The 23,298-nt window shown below is 41.8% G+C and overlaps 1 protein-coding gene across 1 annotated transcript in view; it reads left to right on the plus strand.

Annotated features, from left to right (window-relative positions):
• The window catches only part of LOC143989919 (uncharacterized), a 91,776-nt gene extending 74,169 nt beyond the window's left edge, over nucleotides 1–17,607 (plus strand). The window contains exons 9-11 of the mRNA XM_077490191.1: nucleotides 1,161–1,808; nucleotides 12,885–12,891; nucleotides 16,416–17,607. Coding sequence (XP_077346317.1) covers nucleotides 1,161–1,808; nucleotides 12,885–12,891; nucleotides 16,416–16,976 — 1,216 coding nt within the window. The 3' untranslated portion in view covers nucleotides 16,977–17,607. The remainder of the gene's footprint in view (nucleotides 1–1,160; nucleotides 1,809–12,884; nucleotides 12,892–16,415) is intronic.
• The last annotated feature ends 5,691 nt before the right edge of the window (nucleotides 17,608–23,298 follow it).

The following is a 23,298-nucleotide window of genomic DNA, read 5'->3' on the forward strand; positions in this document are numbered from 1 at the left end:
TCACTCTCTGACCTCTGGTGGGGCTCAGCCCCGCTGTTATTCATGACTAAATCATGGACTAAATAAGGAAGATCAGGACTTCTTGTGTTGGAAAGATGGCAATGAGTGATAGAGGGGGAGGGGACACTCGTCCTATAATCCCCTCATCACTGTCACTCCTATAGAAGACAGTTCTCGTTGTTTCCTCACTCTCTGACTAAGGTCCATGAATAAAGAAATGATCTGGTAGGAGATCAGAGGACCCATTTACTAGTTACCTTGAGGGGGGAATTGTAAGATCCTCAGAGACAAAGCTGCCTGGTGTGGGCGGAGTCCTGGTTTAGGGGAACCAATCAGCTGATGTCTAGTAATAATCTTTGTATTTCTATTTTAGTAGATGGACGGGAGATGAGGAAAACCTCAGAGGATTGTCTCACTTTGTCTCCAGACTGTAAAGTAGAAGATGAGGACATCACACAGTATAGTCCAGGAGAAAACCCGACTACCTCAAATGTCCATCCGGCACCACACAGTGTAGATGGACCATCGTATTCCTCTTATCCTGAGGAACCTCAGACTGTGCGGGACGGGGCCGTCCTTCCAACAGAGAAGAGCTTTTCCTGTACTGAGTGCGGGAAGTGTTTCCATTTAAAATCCAATCTTCATAGGCATAAAAAATCTCACACAGGAGAGAAGCCGTATTCCTGTCCTGAGTGTGGGAAGTGTTTCCATTTAAAATTCAATCTTCATACGCATAAAAGATCTCACACAGGAGAGAAGCCATATTCCTGTCCTGAGTGTGGGAAATGTTTCCGTTATAAATCTTATCTTAAGGTACATCTAAGATCTCACACAGGAGAAAAACCATATTTGTGTCCTGAGTGCGGGAAATGTTTTTTAACGACGTCCAGTCTTTACACACATCGGAGATCTCACACAGGGGAGAAGCCGTATTCCTGTCCTGAGTGCGGGAAATGTTTTTTACGGAAGTCCGATCTTAACAGACATCAGAGATCTCACATAGGGGAGAAGCAGTACTCCAGTCCTGAGTGCGGAAAATGTTTTTTACAGAAGTCTGATCTTTCCAAACATCAGAGATCTCACATGAGGGAGAAACTGTATTCCTGTCCTGAGTGCGGGAAATGTTTTTCACAGAAGTCCCATCTTTACAGACATCAGACATCTCACACGGGGGAGAAGCCGTATTCCTGTCCTGAGTGTGGAAAGTGTTTTTCACAGAAGTCCAATCTTTACAAACATCAGAGATCTCACACGGGGGAGAAGCCACATTCCTGCCTTGAGTGCGGGAAATGTTTTTCACTGAAGTCCCGTCTTTACAGCCATCAGAGATCTCACACAGGGGAGAAGCCGTATCCCTGTCCTGAGTGCGGGAAATGTTTTTCACAGAAGTCCCATCTTTACAGACATCGGAGATCTCACACGGGGGAGAAGCCGTATTCCTGTCCTGAGTGTGGGAAATGTTTTTCACAGAAGTACAATCTTTACAAACATCAGAGATCTCACACAGGGGAAAAACCATATTCCTGTCCTGAGTGTGGGAAATGTTTTTCAGAGAAGTCCAGTCTTTCCATACATCAGAGATCTCACACGGGGGAGAAGCCGTATTCCTGTCCTGAGTGTGGGAAATGTTTTTCAGAGAAGTTCAGTCTTTCCATACATCAGAGATCTCACACGGGGGAGAAGCCGTATTCCTGTCCTGAGTGCAGGAAATGTTTTTCAGTGAAGTCCCATCTTTCCACACATCAGAGATCTCACACAGGGGAGAAGCCGTATTCCTGTCCTGAGTGCGGGAAATGTTTTTCAGAGAAGTCCAGTCTTTACAGACATCAGAGATCTCACACGGGGGAGAAGCCATATTCCTGTCCTGAGTGAGGGAAATGTTCCTCACTGAAGTCCTGTCTTCCTGTACATCAGGGACCCCACACAACCCTCGAGGTGTATTAGTGAGTGTGGGAAATGTCTTCTATATGAATGTTGCTGGACATCACAGCTCTCATGTGGGGAAGAAGCACCCCATGATATACACCTCAGATATACTCCATGGCTGATCTTCATCATGGAAGAAACAGTTGATAAGGAGATCAGAGATCACCAAAGACATGGATGAAGTGTTGTAAAAATACAATGGATGAGCGGCTCATACAGGTCTGGTAATGTACTTTTATGTCATGGCTTTCTTCCAGGTCTGCACCCATGCACGCGCACACCCAGAAACCTCCACTGTCATTGGCTGTAGAACAAGTTTGTCAGCAGGTCCCAGCCAATGATTTTGCCCCGTACCCTGCTGATCACCTGCAGCCAATGACAAATCACTCCTGTGTTTTATTTTGTAAACACGGGGAGCTATCTTGTGATTTCTTCTCTTCCCGAGTCCTTTTCTGTTCAGGAAGAGAAGAGAACACCACACTGTGAGTATAATCACCGCACTTTACATCCACACACCTTAGATTGGCACATTTAACCCCATTGATTGCCCTCATTCACCCTTTGATCCCCCCTGTCACCCAACCAGTGCCATTAGTACAGCGTCAGTGTACAGTATTTTTCACCAATCGCTGTATTAGGGTCACTTGTTACATCAGATAGTGCCAGGGTCAGCTAGCATTAGATTGTCCGCACACTATCACTCTCACGCTATAGGATCCTGATCACTAACATTACTAGTATAGTGTCTGTATGGATCAATATCCTGATCACCACCATTACTAGTATAGTGTCTGTATGGATCAATATCCTGATCACCACCATTACTAGTATAATGTCTGTATGGATCAATATCCTGATCACCGCCATTACTAGTATAGTGTCTGTATGGATCAATATCCTGATCACCACCATTACTAGTATAGTGTCTGTATGGATCAATATCCTGATCACCACCATTACTAGTATAGTGTCTGTTTGGATCAATATCCTGATCACCACCATTACTAGTATAGTGTCTGTATGGATCAATATCCTGATCACCACCATTACTAGTACAGTGTCTGTATGGATCAATATCCTGATCACCGCCATTACTAGTATAGTGTCTGTATGGATCAATATCCTGATCACCACCATTATTAGTATAGTGTCTGTATGGATCAATATCCTGATCACCACCATTACTAGTATAGTGTCTGTATGGATCAATATCCTGATCACCACCATTACTAGTATAGTGTCTGTATGGATCAATATCCTGATCACCATATGATATGAGAAGGGCAACCCAAGGCCAGGTTATGGATATATGGGGTATCTCAGCCAATGGGCAGGGGTTTTCTTGAATCCCTTGGCCTGCTGGGAGAACCTATATATTTGGGTGGAGTCAAGTGATCAGGGTTCTGTGCCACCTAGGGAGAAAACGTTTTCGCAGAAGGGAGTGTAACAAGACTTGTGGCCCCTCATTAAAATTAGAAGAAAAGAGGTTTAACCTTAAACTACAGGGTTCTTTACTGTAAGAGTGGCAAGGATGTGGAATTCCCTTCCACAGGCGGTGGTCTTAGCGGGGGGCATCAATAGTTTCAAGAAACTATTAGATAATAACTTGAACGACAGCAACATACAGGATATACAATGTAATACTGACATATAATCACACACATAGGTTGGACTTGTGTGTTTTTTCAACCTCTTCTAATATGTAACTATGTAAGCTAGCTGCTACCATAACAATGGTATTTAGCGTCAAAGTACCGAGGTACGGGTACAGCAATTTGCGTGAAGTGGTTAAAGGGTAACTCCACTTGCGTGGCAAAAAAAAAGCAAATAAAGAAAAAATAATATAGCGCATATAATTGCGACACTAATCATATTGTAATTGAATGTTATTAAAAATGACCTTTCCTTTTCAATCTGCAGCCAGTGTAATGTTCTGAGAATACATTGCAATATGGCAACCTGGAGTTGTCCTGTACACAGAGTATGTACTGACCACTCCCCAGAAACATCATTTCCTGCTTGTGTGATTGGCTCACCAATTTTCCCAGAAGTCTGCCCTAAGATACAAGTCAGATTTCAGGCATTACCTGAAACAAAAATTTCATTTTTTGGAGAGATACTTTCAATAGGAACACGTCTAAAGGGATGCAGGCCCAGCAGCTTTCCTCATTAGTGCTCTGCAGCTGCACAGCTGACAGTTAATTATGAAACCACTCCCATTAGAATCACTTAGAACAGAGGCACAGACACACACACCGGGATTTCTTCAGAATAACAAAAGGTAGGAATCCGCAACAAAGATTGTTATAATCCCTGCAATGTACACAGATCACCCAGAGGGGAATGTTTTTTTTTCAACAAAAGTGGAGTTACACTTTAACCATTGTAATTTACTTCGCAGGAACACCAATCAGCTGCAGCACTGATCTGTTTATTCTGACAGCAGCAGGGTGTTGCTCTCCGAATATAAACATCCTTGCCTGCAGTGCTGCAGGAGGAAAAAAAATGTGTATGTCCAAGCATGAGGGGCATGTGTGGTCAGTGCATGGATTGCTCCTTTGCTCCAGCATATATGTTTTTTCACTTTTTTGGTATATATTTCAGTTTTTATTGCGTAAATCTCATATCGTTATTGTGTTTTATTGTTAACCATTGTTTGCTTTAGAGCAGGGATCTCAAACTCAAATTGCCTGAGGGCCACAAGACAAGTTTTCATATCCCATGGGGGCCGCATGCAAACTTAAAAAACAACAGTACTGGTGACAGCAGGCGCATTATTAACCCCCAGCACTGGTGTCAGCGGATTCATTATTAACCCCCAGCACTGGTAGCAGATGCATTATTAAACCCCAGCACTGATGGTAGCGGATGCAGTATTATACCCCAGCACTGGTGTCAGCGGACGCATTATTAAACCCAGCACTGGTGTCTGCAGACACATTATTATATCCCAGCACTGGGGGGGGGGGGGGGGGGGTTGTGTTGCGCTTCCTTAGTACCAAAAGAACTAATACAGTCAATAAAAAATATATATAAATAAGTGTCAAAACAGAAAGTGCAATAGTGCTTTGTAAACTACAATAACACTTAGTGCTTATGAAAAAAGGTGCATCTGTGCATTACATAAACGGCTAGTATAAAGTGTTCCTGTGCATCACTCAGGTGTCTGAAAATACGCAAATATGTGCTTAAAACCATAAAGTGCATATAACAGGTTAAAAAATGCAATATATAAAGAAATATATGTGATATAAACGCAGTTCTAAACGCAGCAAGAATTTTGTGATCTAAACGTAGAAAAAACATGCAAAACAGATGCAAAAAAACAAAATGCATTCATTGGATTACTTAAAAATCAATAGCAGCAAAATAATGAATCTCGATAGAGTGTCCCATACACAGTCCAATCGTGAAATTTTGGATGCAATATCACAAACACAAGTAAGGTGCAATGTGCCAAGCCAACTCTCTTCCAATGGTGTTCCGTGCCAGTGCTAGTTATATTAAATAATTACCTCACGGCTGCGAGGTATGCAGCAGAACAGCTAATATGCAGGGGGTACTTGGGAGAGTCAGGGGGACTGCAGAGAGGACTTCTGACGGTGCCGCTTTCCTTGTAGTTGTTACCAGCGAAAATGCTCAAAACGACAGGTAAAAAACATCCTCCATAGTGTAGTATTTAAAATAGAATATTTTATTTAAAACAACTTTAGCTACTCACAAGAGGGAACGGGAAAACAGGCACACAGCTAACAACAGATCAGTGAGCGACTTGCTCGGATGTAGACGTCACTTCCGGTTTCCTACGCGTTACGTCACATATGGACTTCAACTGGGCCAAAATTGCACGATTGGACTATGTATGGGACACTCTATCGAGATTCATTATTTTGCTGCTATTGATTTTTAAGGAATCCAATGAATGCATTTTGTTTTTTTGCATCTGTTTTGCATGTTTTTTCTACATTTAGATCACAAAATTCTTGCTGCGTTTAGAACTGCGTTTATATCACATATATTTCTTTATATATTGCATTTTTTAACCAGTTATATGGACTTTATGGTTTTAAGCACATATTTGCGTATTTTCAGACACCTGAGTGATGCACAGGAACACTTTATACTAGCCGTTTATGTAATGCACAGATGCACCTTTTTTCATAAGCACTAAGTGTTATTATAGTTTACAAAGCACTATTGCACTTTCTGTTTTGACACTTATTTATATATATTTTTTATTGACTGTATTAGTTCTCTTGGTACTAAGGAAGCGCAACACAACCCCCTCCCCCCTTTTCTGCATTATTGAGAGTCAACTCATAGAGTGTTTGCTGCTCCCATTAGAACAGATTTTTGCCTTCTTACCACCTTTTAGCCATATAGCGCGGGAGCCTTTGATATATATATATCCCAGCACTGGTGTCAGCAGACGCATTATTAAACCCCAGCACTGGTGTCAGCGAACGCATTAGTAAACCCAGCACTGTTGTCAGTGAACACACTATTTACCCCCAGCACTGGTGTCAGCAGACGCATTATTATATCCCAGTACTGGTGTTAGCAGACACATTATTAACCCCCAGCACTGGTGTCATTGGACACATTATTAACCTCCAGCATCAAGCCGGAGTGTCCCACAAGGAGGGAGCCATGTGACGGGAGTCACTTTTGGGCGCAGGGTGACCAAGAAAATAAAGAACCGTGTATCTGCCATATTAGAAATAGTGGCTGATTCATAATGCTGGGACAAATACTGTTAGAAGATGCTGATGTCAATTCCAGCCACCTGTCTCTGCCTGAGTCTGCTATAATGTAAATGAGTCTAGTGTGGCTTCACTTTCAGCCATTGTTGTCTGGGCTAATTAACTCTGCAATTGTATGAAGGAGTTCAGTATTGAGAAGTATGATAATGTGTATTGTATAGTTGGTGAGCTAGGAGACGTGAAGTCTGTCCTAAAGGTCATGTCTCTGAGTCACCTAGGCTGTCTAAAGGATTAGATAATTAGCTCATGTTAATTAGGTTTCTGGTCAGAGGTTGTACTTTCATCCTGCTGTATATATTTGTGTGAGATCTCAAAATAAAAATTCATTCCTGTTTGAACCTCAATACAGAGCCTCGTCTTGTACTTGGGGGAGAATTATTCATATGGTTTCTTGTTCGGCTGATTGAAGTGTTCAGTAGCTGCCTTTGGGTTCGGAAATGAAATGTCCTAAATGGCTTTAACCCCTTTCATACTCGGGGTGTCGTTACAGAATAATTTAAAATGTTTTCTTAAAAGGCAATGGAAATGTTCAAAGGGATCCCATAACCATTCCATAAAAGCATTCCCAGCATTAAACATATATACACACCTGTACAAAACCCTCCACACACCTACATGTATATAGATATACACCTGTGTACAACCAATACTAAAAACCATTAAAACATATATAGACATGTACATATATAAAAATACAAATGCAAGCATATACATGCATGTATGCAGCAACTACTGAAATTAATAAATACAAATACAATAATGGATACTTCTATGAACACATTACCGCCAACCCACTGTGCATTGAAACAATGAAACTAAGCTAATTAATTAATGACAATACACCGGAGGAGCAATATTGGAGCTTCCATGTACATAGTAATCATAATTGTCATATCCGTATCCATTTAGCAATAAATATACGGTCATTATATTCCATTGTTTCACGGAGAGATCATTACCCCACTTTAGTCTAATATATTTTATAAAAACAAATCCTGTTAGATAAAAAATATTGTTACAAAAAGATTCATTATTCTAAAAATCTATTACATACCTTTAACCTCACTATCGAACTACCCTATCCAAACCTACCATCTACACACATTACTCTTATCCATATCTGCAGCAAAAAGACTCATTGTGCTTATCATCTAGTTCCAAAATTCAATGCGCCCTTCTATCCCCATGGCAACATAGCTCAATGCCATGGGTATGACCAGACTAGGTGTTTGGGCCGAGCCCCTATTGGTAATATCTATATCAAAGAGGGGGCCACACGCCCAAACCAGATTAGCGATAAAAGTAAGAGTAAAGGATCACCTTAGCTAAAACACATGTACTAGGGGCCTCTGTGGGTACTACAAGAGTCATACTACATTATGCAGTTCAATTTCCTCATTCAGGCCATGCGGAGCTAAAGTCCCCAAAGTAAAAATCCAAAAAGCCTCTTTTGTGCATAATATCTGATACTTTTTACCACTATCAAAGTCATTTGATATGGCCTCTATTCCAAAAGCTTTGAGGCTGTCTGTATTACTATTATGGACCTCCTTGAAAATGTCTTGGTACCAAATATTTTTATTTTTCTGTTGAAATATTACTTCTGTGCTCATTCATCCTTGTCCTCATTGGCCGTGAAGTCCGACCAACATATGTGAGGCCACAGGCGCACAGGAGGCCATATATGACATATGGGGTGCCACATTTGATGAACTGCTTGATCTTATAGCCCTTGCCATCAACTCTGACTACATTCCTTTTTCCTGTGGCACATATGTGCACAATTGCCACAATTACTACTCCCACACCTATAACTGTCTTTTTGGTCAAAGATGGTGGTCCAAGGATTGTTTAGCCCTATGGTCCTTATCTTCTTCACTCTACTTGGGGCAATGACACTCCTTAGATCCTTGGGTCTCCTAAAGACTAGATTCGGGTGTCACGATAGGCTGGTCTTCAGGATCTGGTCTGATTCAAGAATCTTCCAGTTTTTTCTGAAGATTTTTTGTATAATGGTGACTTTGTTGTTAAATCTAGTACAAAACCTTACTTGTGGTTGTTGGTCGCTATCATATTTTGTCAATTTCTCACCCCCTGCACAGACATTGTGATACAGCTGTAGATATTTTTCAAAGGCTTCTTCTATGTGCTCATCTTCATACCCCTTCTCTTTCAAGTTTGCTTTTTAGAATCAGGCTTTGTTCTTCATAATAATTTTTAGCGTACAAGTCCACCTAAGTCTACAAAACTGACCAAAGGGGACATTCATAATCCACCTAGGATGATGATGGCTGCGGGAGTGAAGGTAAGAATTGCCAACACTCGGCTTGAAATTAATTCTTGAATGGATTACTCCATTATCGTCGGTCCGTAGCTCTAGGTCTAGAAAGAACAAGTAGTTTTCATCTACCCCATGTGCGAATGAGATTCTGAAGGTATTCCTTGCACAATGTGCCAGAAATCCTTCCAGTTCATCGTCGGTACCTTTCCAAATGATAATGACATCATCAATATACGGTGCATACAGGACTAGGTTCCTCCCAAATGGGTTGTTAGCCCAAATATATTTGAGCTCCCAATACCCTATGAATAAATTTGCATAGCTGGGAGTAAACCTAGCCACCATGGCTGTGCCCTTCACCTGCCTAAAGAAACTATCCATAAATGAAAAGTAATTGTGGGTCAAGGTAAACTCGATACACTCGTATATGAATTGGGCTTGTAGAGGGTTGAACAAATGTGCTTCCGCCAAATAGTACTCTACGGCTCTAAGGCTGAATTCATGCCAAATGGATGTATACAGGAACGCTACATCGATCGATAACCATCTGTATCCTTTCTCCCATGTATACGCAGTTAAAATCTCTAGGGCATGGCCGAGCCCTTTATTTATGATGGCAGGCTGGTTACCAATCCTTGGAGAAAATGGTCGATGTAACTACCAAGATTGCTGGTCAGACTATCAATTCCTGCAATGATTGGTCTACCTGGAGGCTTCTCCATATCCTTATGCACCTTCGGTATGTGGTAGAAGTGAGGGACCACTGGAGGTTTTGAACATAGGAATCGATGCTCGCTTTTAGTCAGGACATGATTCAATAGTGCCCTGTCCAATGGCCATTTAAGCTTGTTATTAGAGCTACCAGTAGGGTCCCATAGGAGTCCTTTGTATGTGTTGGTATCACCAATCAGCCTAAAGGCTTCCTCCAGATATTGATCCCTATCTTGTATGACAAAGTCTCCACCTTTATCCGCTTTTCTAATTACAATTTCTGAATTCTTTCTCAGGCTGCTCAGAGGGCCCTCCATACCTACTTCATGGCCCTTTTTATATTTGTAACCTTTGTTATCACACATCTTCCTAAACTCTTCCATCACAACCTCATAAAAAGTGGGTATGAAGTTGCCCTTATTCCAGTGCAGGTAGAAGCTTGATTTCGGTCTAAAATTCGTATTGATAGTCTCTCCCTCCAATGCCGGGGGGGGGGGGGGGGGGGTCTCATCAACAAACTCTTGGCCTCCTTCTGTATATAATTCCTCCAAAATCTCCAGCATTATTATTTACTATATTATATTATTTATTCTGCATCGCAAAAAAATGGCCTGGTCATGAAGAGAGTAAATCTTCCAGAGGTGAAGTGGTTTAACAAAAACATTAAAGTTACATCAAAGCACATAAAATTCCCCCCCAAAAAAAAGTTGAGGCCCCCCACCTCCACATATACACACATATGAATGTAAACACAAGTGTCGGGGTGCCTACACTTGAAAACATTTATTGTGATACATATGTTACATATCGCTGCACACACCGGAACGAGAGCGATAATTCTATCACCAGACCTCCTCCATAACACTAATCTGATGACCTATAGGGGACTTTTGAACCATCCCCTATAGAAAATATAGGGTACAGAAATTTGTCGCCATTCAGGGCGCACACAAATTTAAGGTGTGAAATGTTGAGTATCTATTTACTTGGTGCAACCTCATCTTTTATATTTTACCAAAATTGGGTAATTCCTTGCATTCCTTTGCCCTAGAATTAACTTTAGTGTATTTGTGGTAATATCGTGTGACATAAAAAATTGGAACTTACCACTATTTTATTCTCTAGGGTGTCTGCTTTCCAAAAATATATCATGTTTTGGGTTTTTTTATGTAATCTTCAGGCCTACAATGATTTTTTAAACGTGTGCAGAAAATGAAAAAGATAAAAAAAAGACTCTGGTAGTGAAAGGGTTAAAGTTGATGAAAAAATGAAAAAATCTGTGGAGGTCACATGACTCCTGTGGAGGGCGGAGCTCCAGTCTGCAGCCAGATACCATCAGGAAATGACGATGTGACTGGAAACATTGTTTGTAATGTCTATTGAATGTTTGTTACATTAAAGTTCATTAAACAAACAATAAAAAAGCAAATTTCCTGTCAAATGTAGAGCTCCACTCTCGGAAGACAGGAAGTCTCTATTGAAGACAGGAAGTAATGTCAGGTACAGACAGGAAGTGATGTCAGATACAGACAAGAAGTGATGTCAGGTACAGACAGGAAGTTCCGGGTGAGAGGTGAGTCGGGAGGAAGTAGAGAGAAGACATTGCTGGAAGAGGCAGCAGAGGAGGTAATACGATCTTATTTTCTATTTACACCCAGTAACCCCCCGTCATGTCCGTCCTCTTCCTCCATAGTCACTGTGATGTCTTTTATCTCCAGCAGATGATGATACACACATATATAGTGTGGAAACCTAGATTAACCCCTTCAGGAGGATCAGTTGATGATAAATAGTGATGGGCTCCGGTGTGTTGGAAACCCCACATTCCCGATCCCGCCAGGAAGCCAACACTGCACAGTGCTAATCACAGACAGTGAGACATTTCCTGCTCCTCAGCTGTACAGATCAGGAAATGTCTCATCTTCCTTCCAAATCTGGCCATACATGGTTCAGTTTTATCGTTCATCCAGCGGGATAAGAGGAAAAAAAGTGATTCCCCCATCCACACATTGGAGGGGGATGGGGGGATCCTCCCCGCTGCACTATTGTATTCTGACAATGGGGGGCGCTCCTCCGCTCTCAGAATACACAGATCAGTAATGAAGCTATTGGCTGCAGTCGCTGATGGAGTGACTTTTATCCGGCAGTGACCACACATGGATGGAAATGTGACCGATCCCTGCTGAACCAGCTGAATTTCCATGTCTCTATGGTCACCATAAGTGACTTCCTCCCCTCCCCCTCATCTCTTTCATTATGTAAGTCATGCTGAGATCATCTCCCATTGGCTGAGCAATATTCTCATTTGTCTCTGAGCTCCTTCTTGCTATTCCTCGTCCTGCCTGTTGTTTCCTTGGATTGATTTTCTGTGTAGTGACCCCGGCTTCATCTCTTGGATGCGCTCGTCTGTTGCTTGTCCTGACCTTTATCCTGATTCCTGGATCTCCTCCTCATCTCTCCTCCATATCCAGAGCCTATATGTCCTATGACATCACACTGACTTCACAGCTTCTCCTAGCAATGTCCCCTCATCCAGCTCTTTTTTTTCTGATGCTCTTAGGATGTGGGCGGACCCTGAACATCCTCACTAGCAAACTAGGACTGTTGGTCCTGCATTGTATTTAATGACATCAGAATACCTGCTACAAGCTTTTATCCTGCATAGTGTGGGGGTTCTGTGTGGGTAAATTATACCTCAGTCTGAAGTGGAGCTTTAATAAAATTGAGACCTGAATGGTGAGGTGTGGAGGATTCTGGGAATATCATTTGATTTTACTATTTCAGATTTATAGTTTTCCTCCTGTGAAGTCTGGAAATCTTATTACCATCACATTGCCTCTACCTCCCTCCCTGATAGAATAAAGAAATACAAAGAAGATTCTAGAAGTCACCAGAGAGATGATGGAGGAGAGGTGAGGAGGATTCTGGGAATTCTGGGACATTATCCAGTAACAGACAAGGGATGTGTCTGGATGGTGACTGTATCATTGTGTGTGTCAGGTTCCTATAAGGTGTCAGGATGTCACTGTCTATTTCTCCATGGAGGAGTGGGAGTATTTAGAAGGACACAAGGATCTCTACAAGGACCTCATGATGGACAATCAGCCGCCCCTCACATCACCGGGTAAGAGGAGACTTTATTGTAAAGGAGAGAGCAGTACGGAGGCTCCACCTAGATCCCCCATCATCTGATAAACACATAGAAACAATGTATTCAGTCAGTGTGTGTGTTTCCTACAGATGGATCCAGTAATGGGAACCCACCAGAGAGATGTCCCCGTCCTCTGTATTCCCGGGATTCCACACAGGAAGATCACACCATCCCCCGCCATCATCAGGTAGATGAGGAACAATCACTGATAGTATCATTAGGATCTGTACATTATCTGCATTGTTACCATTGATGTCATTTTTATTATATATTCAGAGGGGAAACCTGAGAGATCCTAAAGTTGAGGTTAAAGAAGAGATAAAAGAGGAGGATGATGAGGATGGGGTGATGGAGGAGTCTCTAAAAGAACACAAAGATCTGTACCAGGACACCATGGTGGAGTCATCCAGCTACAGAAACCCACCAGAGAGATGTCCCCGTCCTCTGTATTCCTGGGATTCCACACAGGAAGATCACACCATCCCCCACTGTTACAAGGTTGGTGGGATGGAACATCTAGAACATGGACTCCTAGAGATGATGTGTGGATGTTCTATGTGATGTCACAATAATAAATCTTCTATCTTACAGATGATATTCTCTCTCATTTTCTTGGTTTAGAGTGGAGATCCAATGGATATAGAATTTGAGGTGAAATCAGAAGAAGAAGAGAGGTATGTGAGGGATGATCAGCAGTCTATGGAGGAGGATGGAATAACGGGGACATTTATAGAGGAGGACACTCCTACAGAGATCAGCACAGGTGGGTCATTTACACTAAATACATTCTAGAGCTGCCACGACACGTTGACGTAATCAATTACGTCGACTACAAAAATATGTCAACGTGCGTGCAGGGCGTCGATGCGTCACACAGTGAGAGTTGCAGGTCCACACCCCCACCGCGGCTTTCAGCGCGGTGCTTCTCTCATCCTGCTCCGTGTCTCCCACTCTCCTCCCCCCTCTGTGCATCTGTCCCCCTCTGTGCTGCCGTCCCCCGCTCTTCTCCCCCTCCATGCTGCTGTCCCTCTCTCTTCTCCCCCTCCGTGCTGCCGTCCCCCTCTCTTCTCCCCCTCCGTGCTGCCATCCCCCTCTCTTCTCCCCCTCCATGCTGCCGTCCCCCTCTCTTCTCCCCCTCCGTGCTGCCACCCCCCTCTCTTCTCCCCCTCCATGCTGCTGTCCCCCTCTCTTCTCCCCCTCTGTGCTGCCATCCCCCTCTCTTCTCCCCCTCCATGCTGCTGTCCTCCTCTCTTCTCCCCCTCTGTGCTGCCGTCCCCCTCTCTTCTCCCCCTCCGTGCTGTCGCCCCCTCTTGGTATCTCAGGATGGAGAGCGGAGGTAGAAGCCGGAAAACCCGGCTCCTTCATTTTCAGAATGGACAGAGTCGGTGACCACTGACTGTCCATTCACATAAGTGACACATTGTAACCTCCTGTGATTACGATGTCTCAGTTAATGAATGGAGAGAAGCCGCTGTCTTCTCTCCATTCATTATCAGTGCAGCAGAGGCTGCAGAGAAAGGCACTGGGGAATCTCTGTCCCAATCCCTTTCCCTGTCTCAAATGGGAGATGTCAGAGGTCTGTTAAGACCCCTGATATCTCACCATAGACCCCCCAATAGGGCTGATAAACAAATTGCAATAAATAATAAATAAAAAAATGTAAAAAATAACACTGACACTGTCCCCACACACTCTCCCCCTTAAAAAAGAAAGCATTGTAAAAAATAAATTATAAACAGTCATGAACTTCTGAATCGAAAAATAAAAATGGGTAAGATAAAAGAATATATATATATTTATATTCTTTTATCTTAACTTCACAAAAAATAAGTACATAAAAAAGGTAAGATAAAAAAATATAACTACATACTTATATATAATATATATGCATGTGCTAATTATATTCTTTTATCTTACCTTTTTTTTTTTTTTTTTATGTACTTATCATGTTTTGTTATCCAAAGGATTAATTAGCTAATCAAAAAAAAAACCACTAGATTAATAAAAAAAATAAATAATAATAATCGTATAGTCGATGACTAATCGGAAAAATAATCAATAGATTAGTCGACAGACAAACTAATTAGTTGCAGCTCTAATACATTCCTCCACCCATACTGCTCACTGATTGGTCTAGAGTAGGGCGGGGACTGAGTGATAATCTTCCTTCTCTGTGCTGCCGACACAATTTATGTATCTAGACTGGATTTATGGAGATTCTGGGGATCAGCTGGCAGCAAAATGTTCATTTTCCCCATAGATGTTACTAGATCTAGGCACCTGGGGTATGTGATTTGGGTCTTCTGCCCCATACCCGGGTATGACAAGATCTCTGACAGAACAATCCCCCCAGGATTACTTGTTGTGTTGTCTGCTGGCTGTGCCGGGTGGAGGGATATGTCTGTATAGTCTCAGACCCAAGTCACTGAGTGCAGTCTCAGGAGATGGGAGGCAGCGGTGTGGGACCTCTGCAACTTGTCTCATGTAATCATTTCATCTTCCACTGATTACTGAATACCAATATTATGAGTCCTGACCCTTACACTGTATACTTTATATTCTACATTACATACTCCTGACCCCTGCACTATATACTCTATGTTGTACATTACATCATTCTGATACTATATAGTCCTATCTGTTGTATCTTATACAATATGTTGTACATTACATAGTCCTGACTTCTGCTCTCTCCCCTCCCCCCACTGCTATATATACACATAATATGTATTCTCTTTTATTACACCCATTTCCTACCAGCTGGACATTTTATATCGGATGATGTGATTGGAGCACAGACTTTTACATGGTGATAATAATGTGATAACATTCGCAAACTTTGGAACGTTAAACAGAAAGTGATAATGTGGGAGGAGTCAATAACCCAATGATGGGGGTCTTCAGGATCAGTCCAGTCTTCATCTTAGTTGTCCTCCCCCCATCCTCACTCTCTGACCTCTGGTGGGGCTCAGCCCCGCTGTTATTCATGACTAAATCATGGACTAAATAAGGAAGGTCAGGACTTCTTGTGTTAGGAAGATGGCAATGAGTGATAGAGGGGGAGGGGACACTCGTCCTATAATCCCCTCATCACTGTCACTCCTATAGAAGACAGTTCTCGTTGTTTCCTCACTCTCTGACTAAGGTCCATGAATAAAGAAATGATCTGGTAGGAGATCAGAGGACCCATTTACTAGTTACCTTGAGGGGGGAATTGTAAGATCCTCAGAGACAAAGCTGCCTGATGTGGGCGGAGTCCTGGTTTAGGGGAACCAATCAGCTGATGTCTAGTAATAATCTTTGTCTTTCTATTTTAGTAGATGGACGGGAGATGAGGAAAACCTCAGAGGATTGTCTCACTTTGTCTCCAGACTGTAAAGTAGAAGATGAGGACATCACACAGTATAGTCCAGGAGAAAACCCGACTACCTCAAATGTCCATCCGGCACCACACAGTGTAGATGGACCATCGTATTCCTCTTATCCTGAGGAACCTCAGACTGTGCGGGACGGGGCCGTCCTTCCAACAGAGAAGAGATTTTCTTGTACTGAGTGTGGGAAGTGTTTCCATTTTAAATCCAAGCTTAATGAGCATAAAAGATCTCACACAGGAGAGAAGCCGTATTCCTGTCCTGAGTGTGGGAAATGTTTTTCACAGAAGTCCAGTCTAGACACACATCAGAAATCTCACACGGGGGAAAAGCCGTATTCCTGTCCTGAGTGCGGGAAATGTTTTTCAGTGAAGTCACATCTTTACACACATCAGAGATCTCACACGGGGGAGAAGCCATATTCCTGTCCTGAGTGTGGGAAATATTTCTCAAATAAGTCCAATCTTTACACACATCAGAGATCTCACACGGGGGAGAAGCCGTATTCCTGTCCTGAGTGCGGGAACTGTTTTTCACGGAAGTCCAGTCTTTCCATACATCAGAGGTCTCACACGGGGGAGAAGCCACATTCCTGTCCTGAGTGTGGGAAATGTTTTTCACAGAAGTCCATTCTTTCCATACATCAGAGATCTCACACAGGGGAGAAGCCGCATTCCTGTCCTGAGTGCGGGAAATGTTTTTCAGTGAAGTCTGATCTTCACAGACATCAGAGATCTCACTCGAGGAAGGAGCCACTTTCCTGTCCTGATTGAGGGAATTGTTCCTCACTGAAGTCATGTCTTCCTGTACATCAAGGACCCCACACAACCCTCGAGGTGTATTAGAGCCTTGAGTGCGGGAAATGTCTTCTATATGAATGTTGCTGGACATCACAGCTCTCATGTGGGGAAGAAGCACACCCTGATATACACCTCAGATATACTCCATGGCTGATCTTCATCATGTAAGAAACAGTTGATAAGGAGATCAGAGATCACCAAAGACATGGATGAAGTGTTGTGAGTCATTACCTCTCATTGGCTGAGTAAATTTTCTAGTGTTAGCTTTCACAAACACTTAGAGGTTTATTTTTAATTTTTTTATTTGTTGAACGCATTCACCCAACCGTGATGAATATTGGACGTATTTTATGTCATACACTGATTTCTTTGGCTCCATCTAGTGGCCACAATGCAGTAATGTACTATTTTTACTAATGGACAAATATCACATTATGTCCACTAGATGGAGCTGGTGATCATTGGAAATTACGGTGCTGCAGTAATGCCAGATTTTGTAATGGTTGAATGAATATTTGTCACATTGAATACATTTTCTATAAATAGACTCCTTAGTTTCCGTCATCGAGCATAGATTCATATAAATAACGTCTTTTAAACAATACCGGGACGTTGGCACATTGTTATTTGTGTATCCACAGCATCACCCTGTGATGATACACGTAGTTCCACGCTTATTTGTCAAACATTCCTGGGGGGGGGGGTTCTAATCCTGGTGGGGGGAGGGTCCTAATCATGCCTGTGAAGGGACATCTCTGTGATGTACAGAAAGTGATGCAGCTGAGCTGAAATTTACAAAGGAAAAAAATGCACACAGCCCCCCCCCCCCCCCCCCCAGGGTTCTTCTATGTATTTGGGCGACCTTTGGAGGGTCTCTATTCTTGTGGTTCAATATATACTGCGCTGTGGCGATAAAACTTTATCAAGCCGCCAACACAGCTTCTAGACAAGAAAGCGTGAATAACAAAAGAAAAATAAATGTGTAGCGCTATGATAAGGAATAAATTATACGGATCACCATATAAAACATTCAAAGAAGAAAAACCATATTCCTTGATATTGATTAAGCATAGAAACCATATTTGGAAAATAGAATAAACATTAGAATATACATATATGTGAAAAAATGTATATGTGAAAATATACAAATGAGAAAAAGTGTAATGATCATTAACAAATAATCAGAAAGAAGTGCTAGGGCCAAAACAAGTCCCACAAATATAATGTCCAATGGTGAGTTTGTAGAGAGATCAATTTTCCCAAAAGCTGCTTTCAGACTAAAATGCGTGCTCTTCTAACATGCAACACCGCCACCACTGTGGGAATAAAAGAGGCTTACCAGAGGACTTGGACTTGGTAAGACATATGTCTACAAGTCTTATGGGCTTTGTATATGGGATCTATCCGGTATGTGTGGATATTCCTTGGACTCAGCTTGTGCAACCACATCAAAGTATGTACTAAAATCGTTACTGTCCGATGTGAGATAGAAAGATAGTCTCGTTCAAAAGAGGGGAAATGCGACATAGCGTAATATTGTCACGTAAAAATTTTAATAATTAAAAGTAAAAGAACTCACATGTTGTTGGTATCAAAAAAGCAACATGTACATAAATGTAGAAATAGCGGTGTCTGCAGAGGAATCCACTCAACGCATTTCAACTAAGGAGTCGTCATCTGGGGTGTGGACCCCCTCTGCCTGCCCCACTTATAAAAGGATGTTGACCCCCCATGTTGTTTAGGACGCTAATAAAAATTCCCGCCTTACGTCACTTCCGGAAATAGACCGGAAATGTTTGTCTCGTGGGAAAAACATATTTATCCATTAGATAACGCCATTCTGAAATGATCAACAGTACCCAGATCATTAACGCTAAGTTAGTTACCCAAAATGTTGTATACTGTGTTATTTATACGGCTAAAAGTCATCTGGTTTACTTTGTGGCCGATCGCGATATCCAAGCCTCGCTTTCAGCGAGATAGCAGCCAATCTCTGCTACATAATCAAGCCTCACTTTGAAAACAAGGAGCGGATGGCATCATATCCGGTCTGACGTTCTCAACATCCAAGCCTCGATATGAAAAAGAAGCATGGCTACCCTTTCTTCCGTATTTCCACATGGGGACGACGGGACGATGCTGTACAGTTGCCATGAAACTTTCGCCCTCATAAATAGAGAAAAGAGGGGGAGGAGACCAAGAAAGAAAAAGTGTGCATCACAAAGAGAAAAAGAAAAAGGAATTTTTTTTGCAATATATACAGCGAAAGAATGCAAATTAGAGAGAGTGGATAGTAATGTCTGAAATATATGAAACAAGGGTGAAAGTGAATAAAAGAAGGAGAATTAAAAATGGGAAATAAAACAAATTTAAAAAATTAGAAAATGGAAATAACAATAAATAATAAAAATGAAAATAAATATAAAACTGGAAGATGAAAAAAAAAAAACTAAAATGAAAATAAAAATAAGAATGAATATAAATAGAATAAAACTAAAATTAAAATAAAAATAAAGTGGAAAATAAATGAAATCAAAATAAATGGTAAAATAAATGGAATGAAAGAAAACTAGAAATAGACATAAAAAAATCTAAAAAAAGGAAAATAAGAGTAAAACTGAAAATATAGATAGAGTTAAATATGAGGGTTAAGTTCATGGCTAGTATGTATCAAAATACAAAACTACAAATTGTTTGGAATGGGTTTATTTAGGCCCCCATTTTAGGGCTGAATATCAAATTTCATCATTATGCTTTATAAACTCATAAACGGGAGCTATAATCAGCTCCTAACGACTGGGGTCATCGTGTACAGCTGTACAAACATAATTTAAAAAAATATTTTTTATATTCTATAAAGTCAATATTCAAACTAACCTCAAAACTGCCTTAAAGTATATACAGACTGTACTTGAACACGACTAATAATAATGTATTCCACTATACTATGCAAGGCCGCATATAGAATTTCCAATATAAATTAAAAATTGCAGTGTTGACAAAATGCCCAACGTGAATTTAGAGATTATTTGGCTAAGTGGAGCCTCCATTTATTGCACAGCTCTTATATCTATAGTCCAAGGGGGATAGGAGGGATTATTATCCCTACTCCTTAGATCTACCTGTGCTTATAAAGAGGTTCCGCTCATGGAGTATAGATGTTATATATACTGAAGTATATATAAGAAAGAATTTTTGATACAAAAAAAATATTGTATAAAAAATAATTATGATAAAAACAAAAACAACAAAGAAATAGAAATAAGGAAAAGTCATTTGGTCACATTATGTCTCTACTAAGATCTATTAACGAAAGAGTTAATGTCCCATTCTACGTTAATTCCTTGTGGATAGTGGGTCTGTAACTCATAAATCCAGAAGGTCTCCAACCTGGAAACACCTCTGATAGTGGCACCTCTTCTCCATGGTGCAATGTATTTATCTATGATGAGGAACTGTGTCCCCTTTGGGTCACGGTCGTGACATTGTCGATAGTGTCTTGGGACTGTGTGCTTGGTACTGCCCTGCTTAATCAGGCTAATATGTTCGAAGACCCTTGTAGTAAAGGATCTAATTGTGTGGCCTACATATTACCTGCCACAAGGGCAGGTCAACATGTATACCGCATTTTTGGTGGCACAAGTACAAAAATGTTTGATCTCATAAGATCGACCCGTGATGGAAGATCGAAATTCTTTAGTGGTCTTGCGACCACATGTATTGTGTTGACATACAAGACATTTCTTGCAGGGGAAATAACCTGTCCAGTTGTAAAAAAGGAGGGCCTGGTGGGGGATTGATGACAGACGGAGCAATTTTGCTTTTAAAGTGTAAGTAAACTCCCCTATCGTTTTCAGCCAAGGAAGCTGCCATCTTTGCCTCTGTTTAATCTTCAACTGCTATGGTGCTGCACATGTGATTCGTTATGACACCAGCCATTGGATGGTTCGATAGTTTGGCTGAGAGCACAGCCAATGTGCAGTTAGCATTCCGGGCATGCCTTTTTTTTTTAACTGTTTAAATCCATGGGTTTACTTCCACTTTAAGTGTCGGTACCCCCCGATATACAACCTTAGGTCTAACTGGAATAATAAGCCCCAAGATCTTGTCTTTCCTTAAAATGTCCCAATGTTTAATAAAAATTTCTTTAATTTGTTTATGTTGTATTGAGAATTTCGTAAGAAAAGACCACTTGTAATTAGTGTCTTCTTCTCTTTGGGGTCTTTCGACTAGCATATGGGAACGGTCAATGTTAGTAACCTCCACCAAGGCTTTCTCTACTTCTGCCTGATTGTATCCCTTTTCGAGAAATCTAGATTTGAGGACATCTGCTTGTATTTTGAAAGTTTCAATCTCTGTGCAATTACGGCGAAGCCATAGAAATTGTCTCTTAGGGATGGAATTCAACCATATCCTGTGGTGGCAACTATAAGCAGATATGAAGCCATTTCTGTCAGTGGGTTTGAAGTAGGTACTGAATTTGAGCTCCTGTCTGACTTTTTCTATTGTAAGCTCCAAAAAGTTAATTTTAGATGCACTAGATTGAAATGTTAATGAGATTCCTCTATCGTTAGTCTTGAGAGTCAGGAAAAACTCTTCGAGTGATTCGAGGGTGCCAGCCCATAGGAGGAGGACGTCGTCTATATACCTGATCCACAGCTTTAGCTGGGAACGGTCTAAAACATAGACGACGTCCTCCTCCCATTTGGCCATAAATAAATTGGCCAGGCTGGGGGCAAATTTTGCCCCCATTGCGACTCCCTTTATTTGTAAATAGAAACGACTATCAAACCAAAAGTAATTCCGCTGTGTGGCAAACTCCAGTAGTTCTAGAACAGTGATGGCGAACCTATGGCACACGTGCCACAGCTGGCACGTCAAGCCCTCCGTGTTGGCACGCCAGGGGAATCCCCCAGCCAGGCAGTCACTTGCACTGACGTTGCAGGCAGGGAGGAGCCGGCTCTCTTCCTTGCTTCGTTGCTAGTGACATCGGCAGGGGAGTGGGCAGCCAGTCATCTTGTTCCATGTGTGTCGTTTAAGAGGGGTGTAAAATTCTTCTTTCTCCACCATCCAGACTCTGTTCAGCAGCTTATTGCCTCCCCGAACCCCTACACTTCTGGTAAGGCATTCAGGGATTCCTTTCTGCGGGTACCCTATTTCAGCTCCCCCTGCTCCAGGACGACTTTGGTTCAGTCTGTCCTAGTGCAGCCTGTGAAAAAGAAGGGGGAGGGGCGGTGCTGGGAGCTGATTTTACATTTGGAGAGGTGCAATGGCTGCTAGCTGGCATCCAGGCAGCGGGGATATCGGGGAGTGGCCGGATGTCGGGGATTCCTTCAATACTGTCTGGGGAGAGCTGGACAATGAGGCAATAGAAAGGTAAGGAGGAGGTTGGATCCTCCGATCTACATTGTACTGTGTGGGGGCATGTTAGTAGTGCAGGAAGCATGTGTCATGTACAGTAGGTGAGTGTAATGGTCATGTAGGTGAGTGTAATGGTCAGGTAGGTGAGTGTAATGGTCAGGTAGGTGAGTGTAATGGTCAGGTAGGTGAGTGCATGTGTCAGGTAGTGCATGTGTCATGTAGGTGAATGCAATGGTCAGGTAGGTCAGTGTATGTTGCACAGTGCATTCTGCATTCTTTTTGGTCCCTTAGGGCTCATTCAAAGCTGGCAGGTTTAATTCTGTGTTGGCACTTTGAAAGAAATAAGTTGGTTTTGCGTTGCGGTTTGGGCACTCGGGTTCAAAAAGGTTCGCCATCACTGTTCTAGAATATAATCGATTTGGGTTGAGATTAACGTTGGTTCCTTCCTCAGAAAGTATTCTACTGCTTCCATCCCTCTTGAATGCGGTATGCAAGTATACAAGGAAGCAACGTCCGCTGTAACCAAAAGCCAATCATCTTGTATCTTGAACTTAGAGAGTAGGTTAATTACATCCTTAGTATCTTTTACAAAAGATGGGGTTCTTCTAACCAGGGGTTGGAAGAAGAAATCTATGTATTTCCCAATACAAGAGGTTATGGAGTCTATGCCACTTATAATGGGGCGTCCAGGGGGGTGTGTAGTACTCTTATGTATCTTTGGCAGATAGTATATAATTGGGATCCGTGGGGCAACTGGGACCAAAAATGACTTTTCCTTATAATTTAAAATTAAAGAATAAAAACCTTTGCAGACTATATCGTTTAATTCTCTCTTAAACTTCTTTGTTGGATCATTTGGTAATTCTGAATAGGTAGTGTGATCACTCAAAATATTATTCATTTCTCCCATATAATCAACTTTGTCTAATAAGAC

This window comes from Lithobates pipiens, unplaced genomic scaffold (assembly GCF_037356315.1).
Source record: "Lithobates pipiens isolate NorthernLeopardFrog02 unplaced genomic scaffold, aLitPip1_a1.2 Scaffold_18, whole genome shotgun sequence".
NCBI classification, from domain to species: Eukaryota; Metazoa; Chordata; class Amphibia; order Anura; family Ranidae; genus Lithobates; species Lithobates pipiens.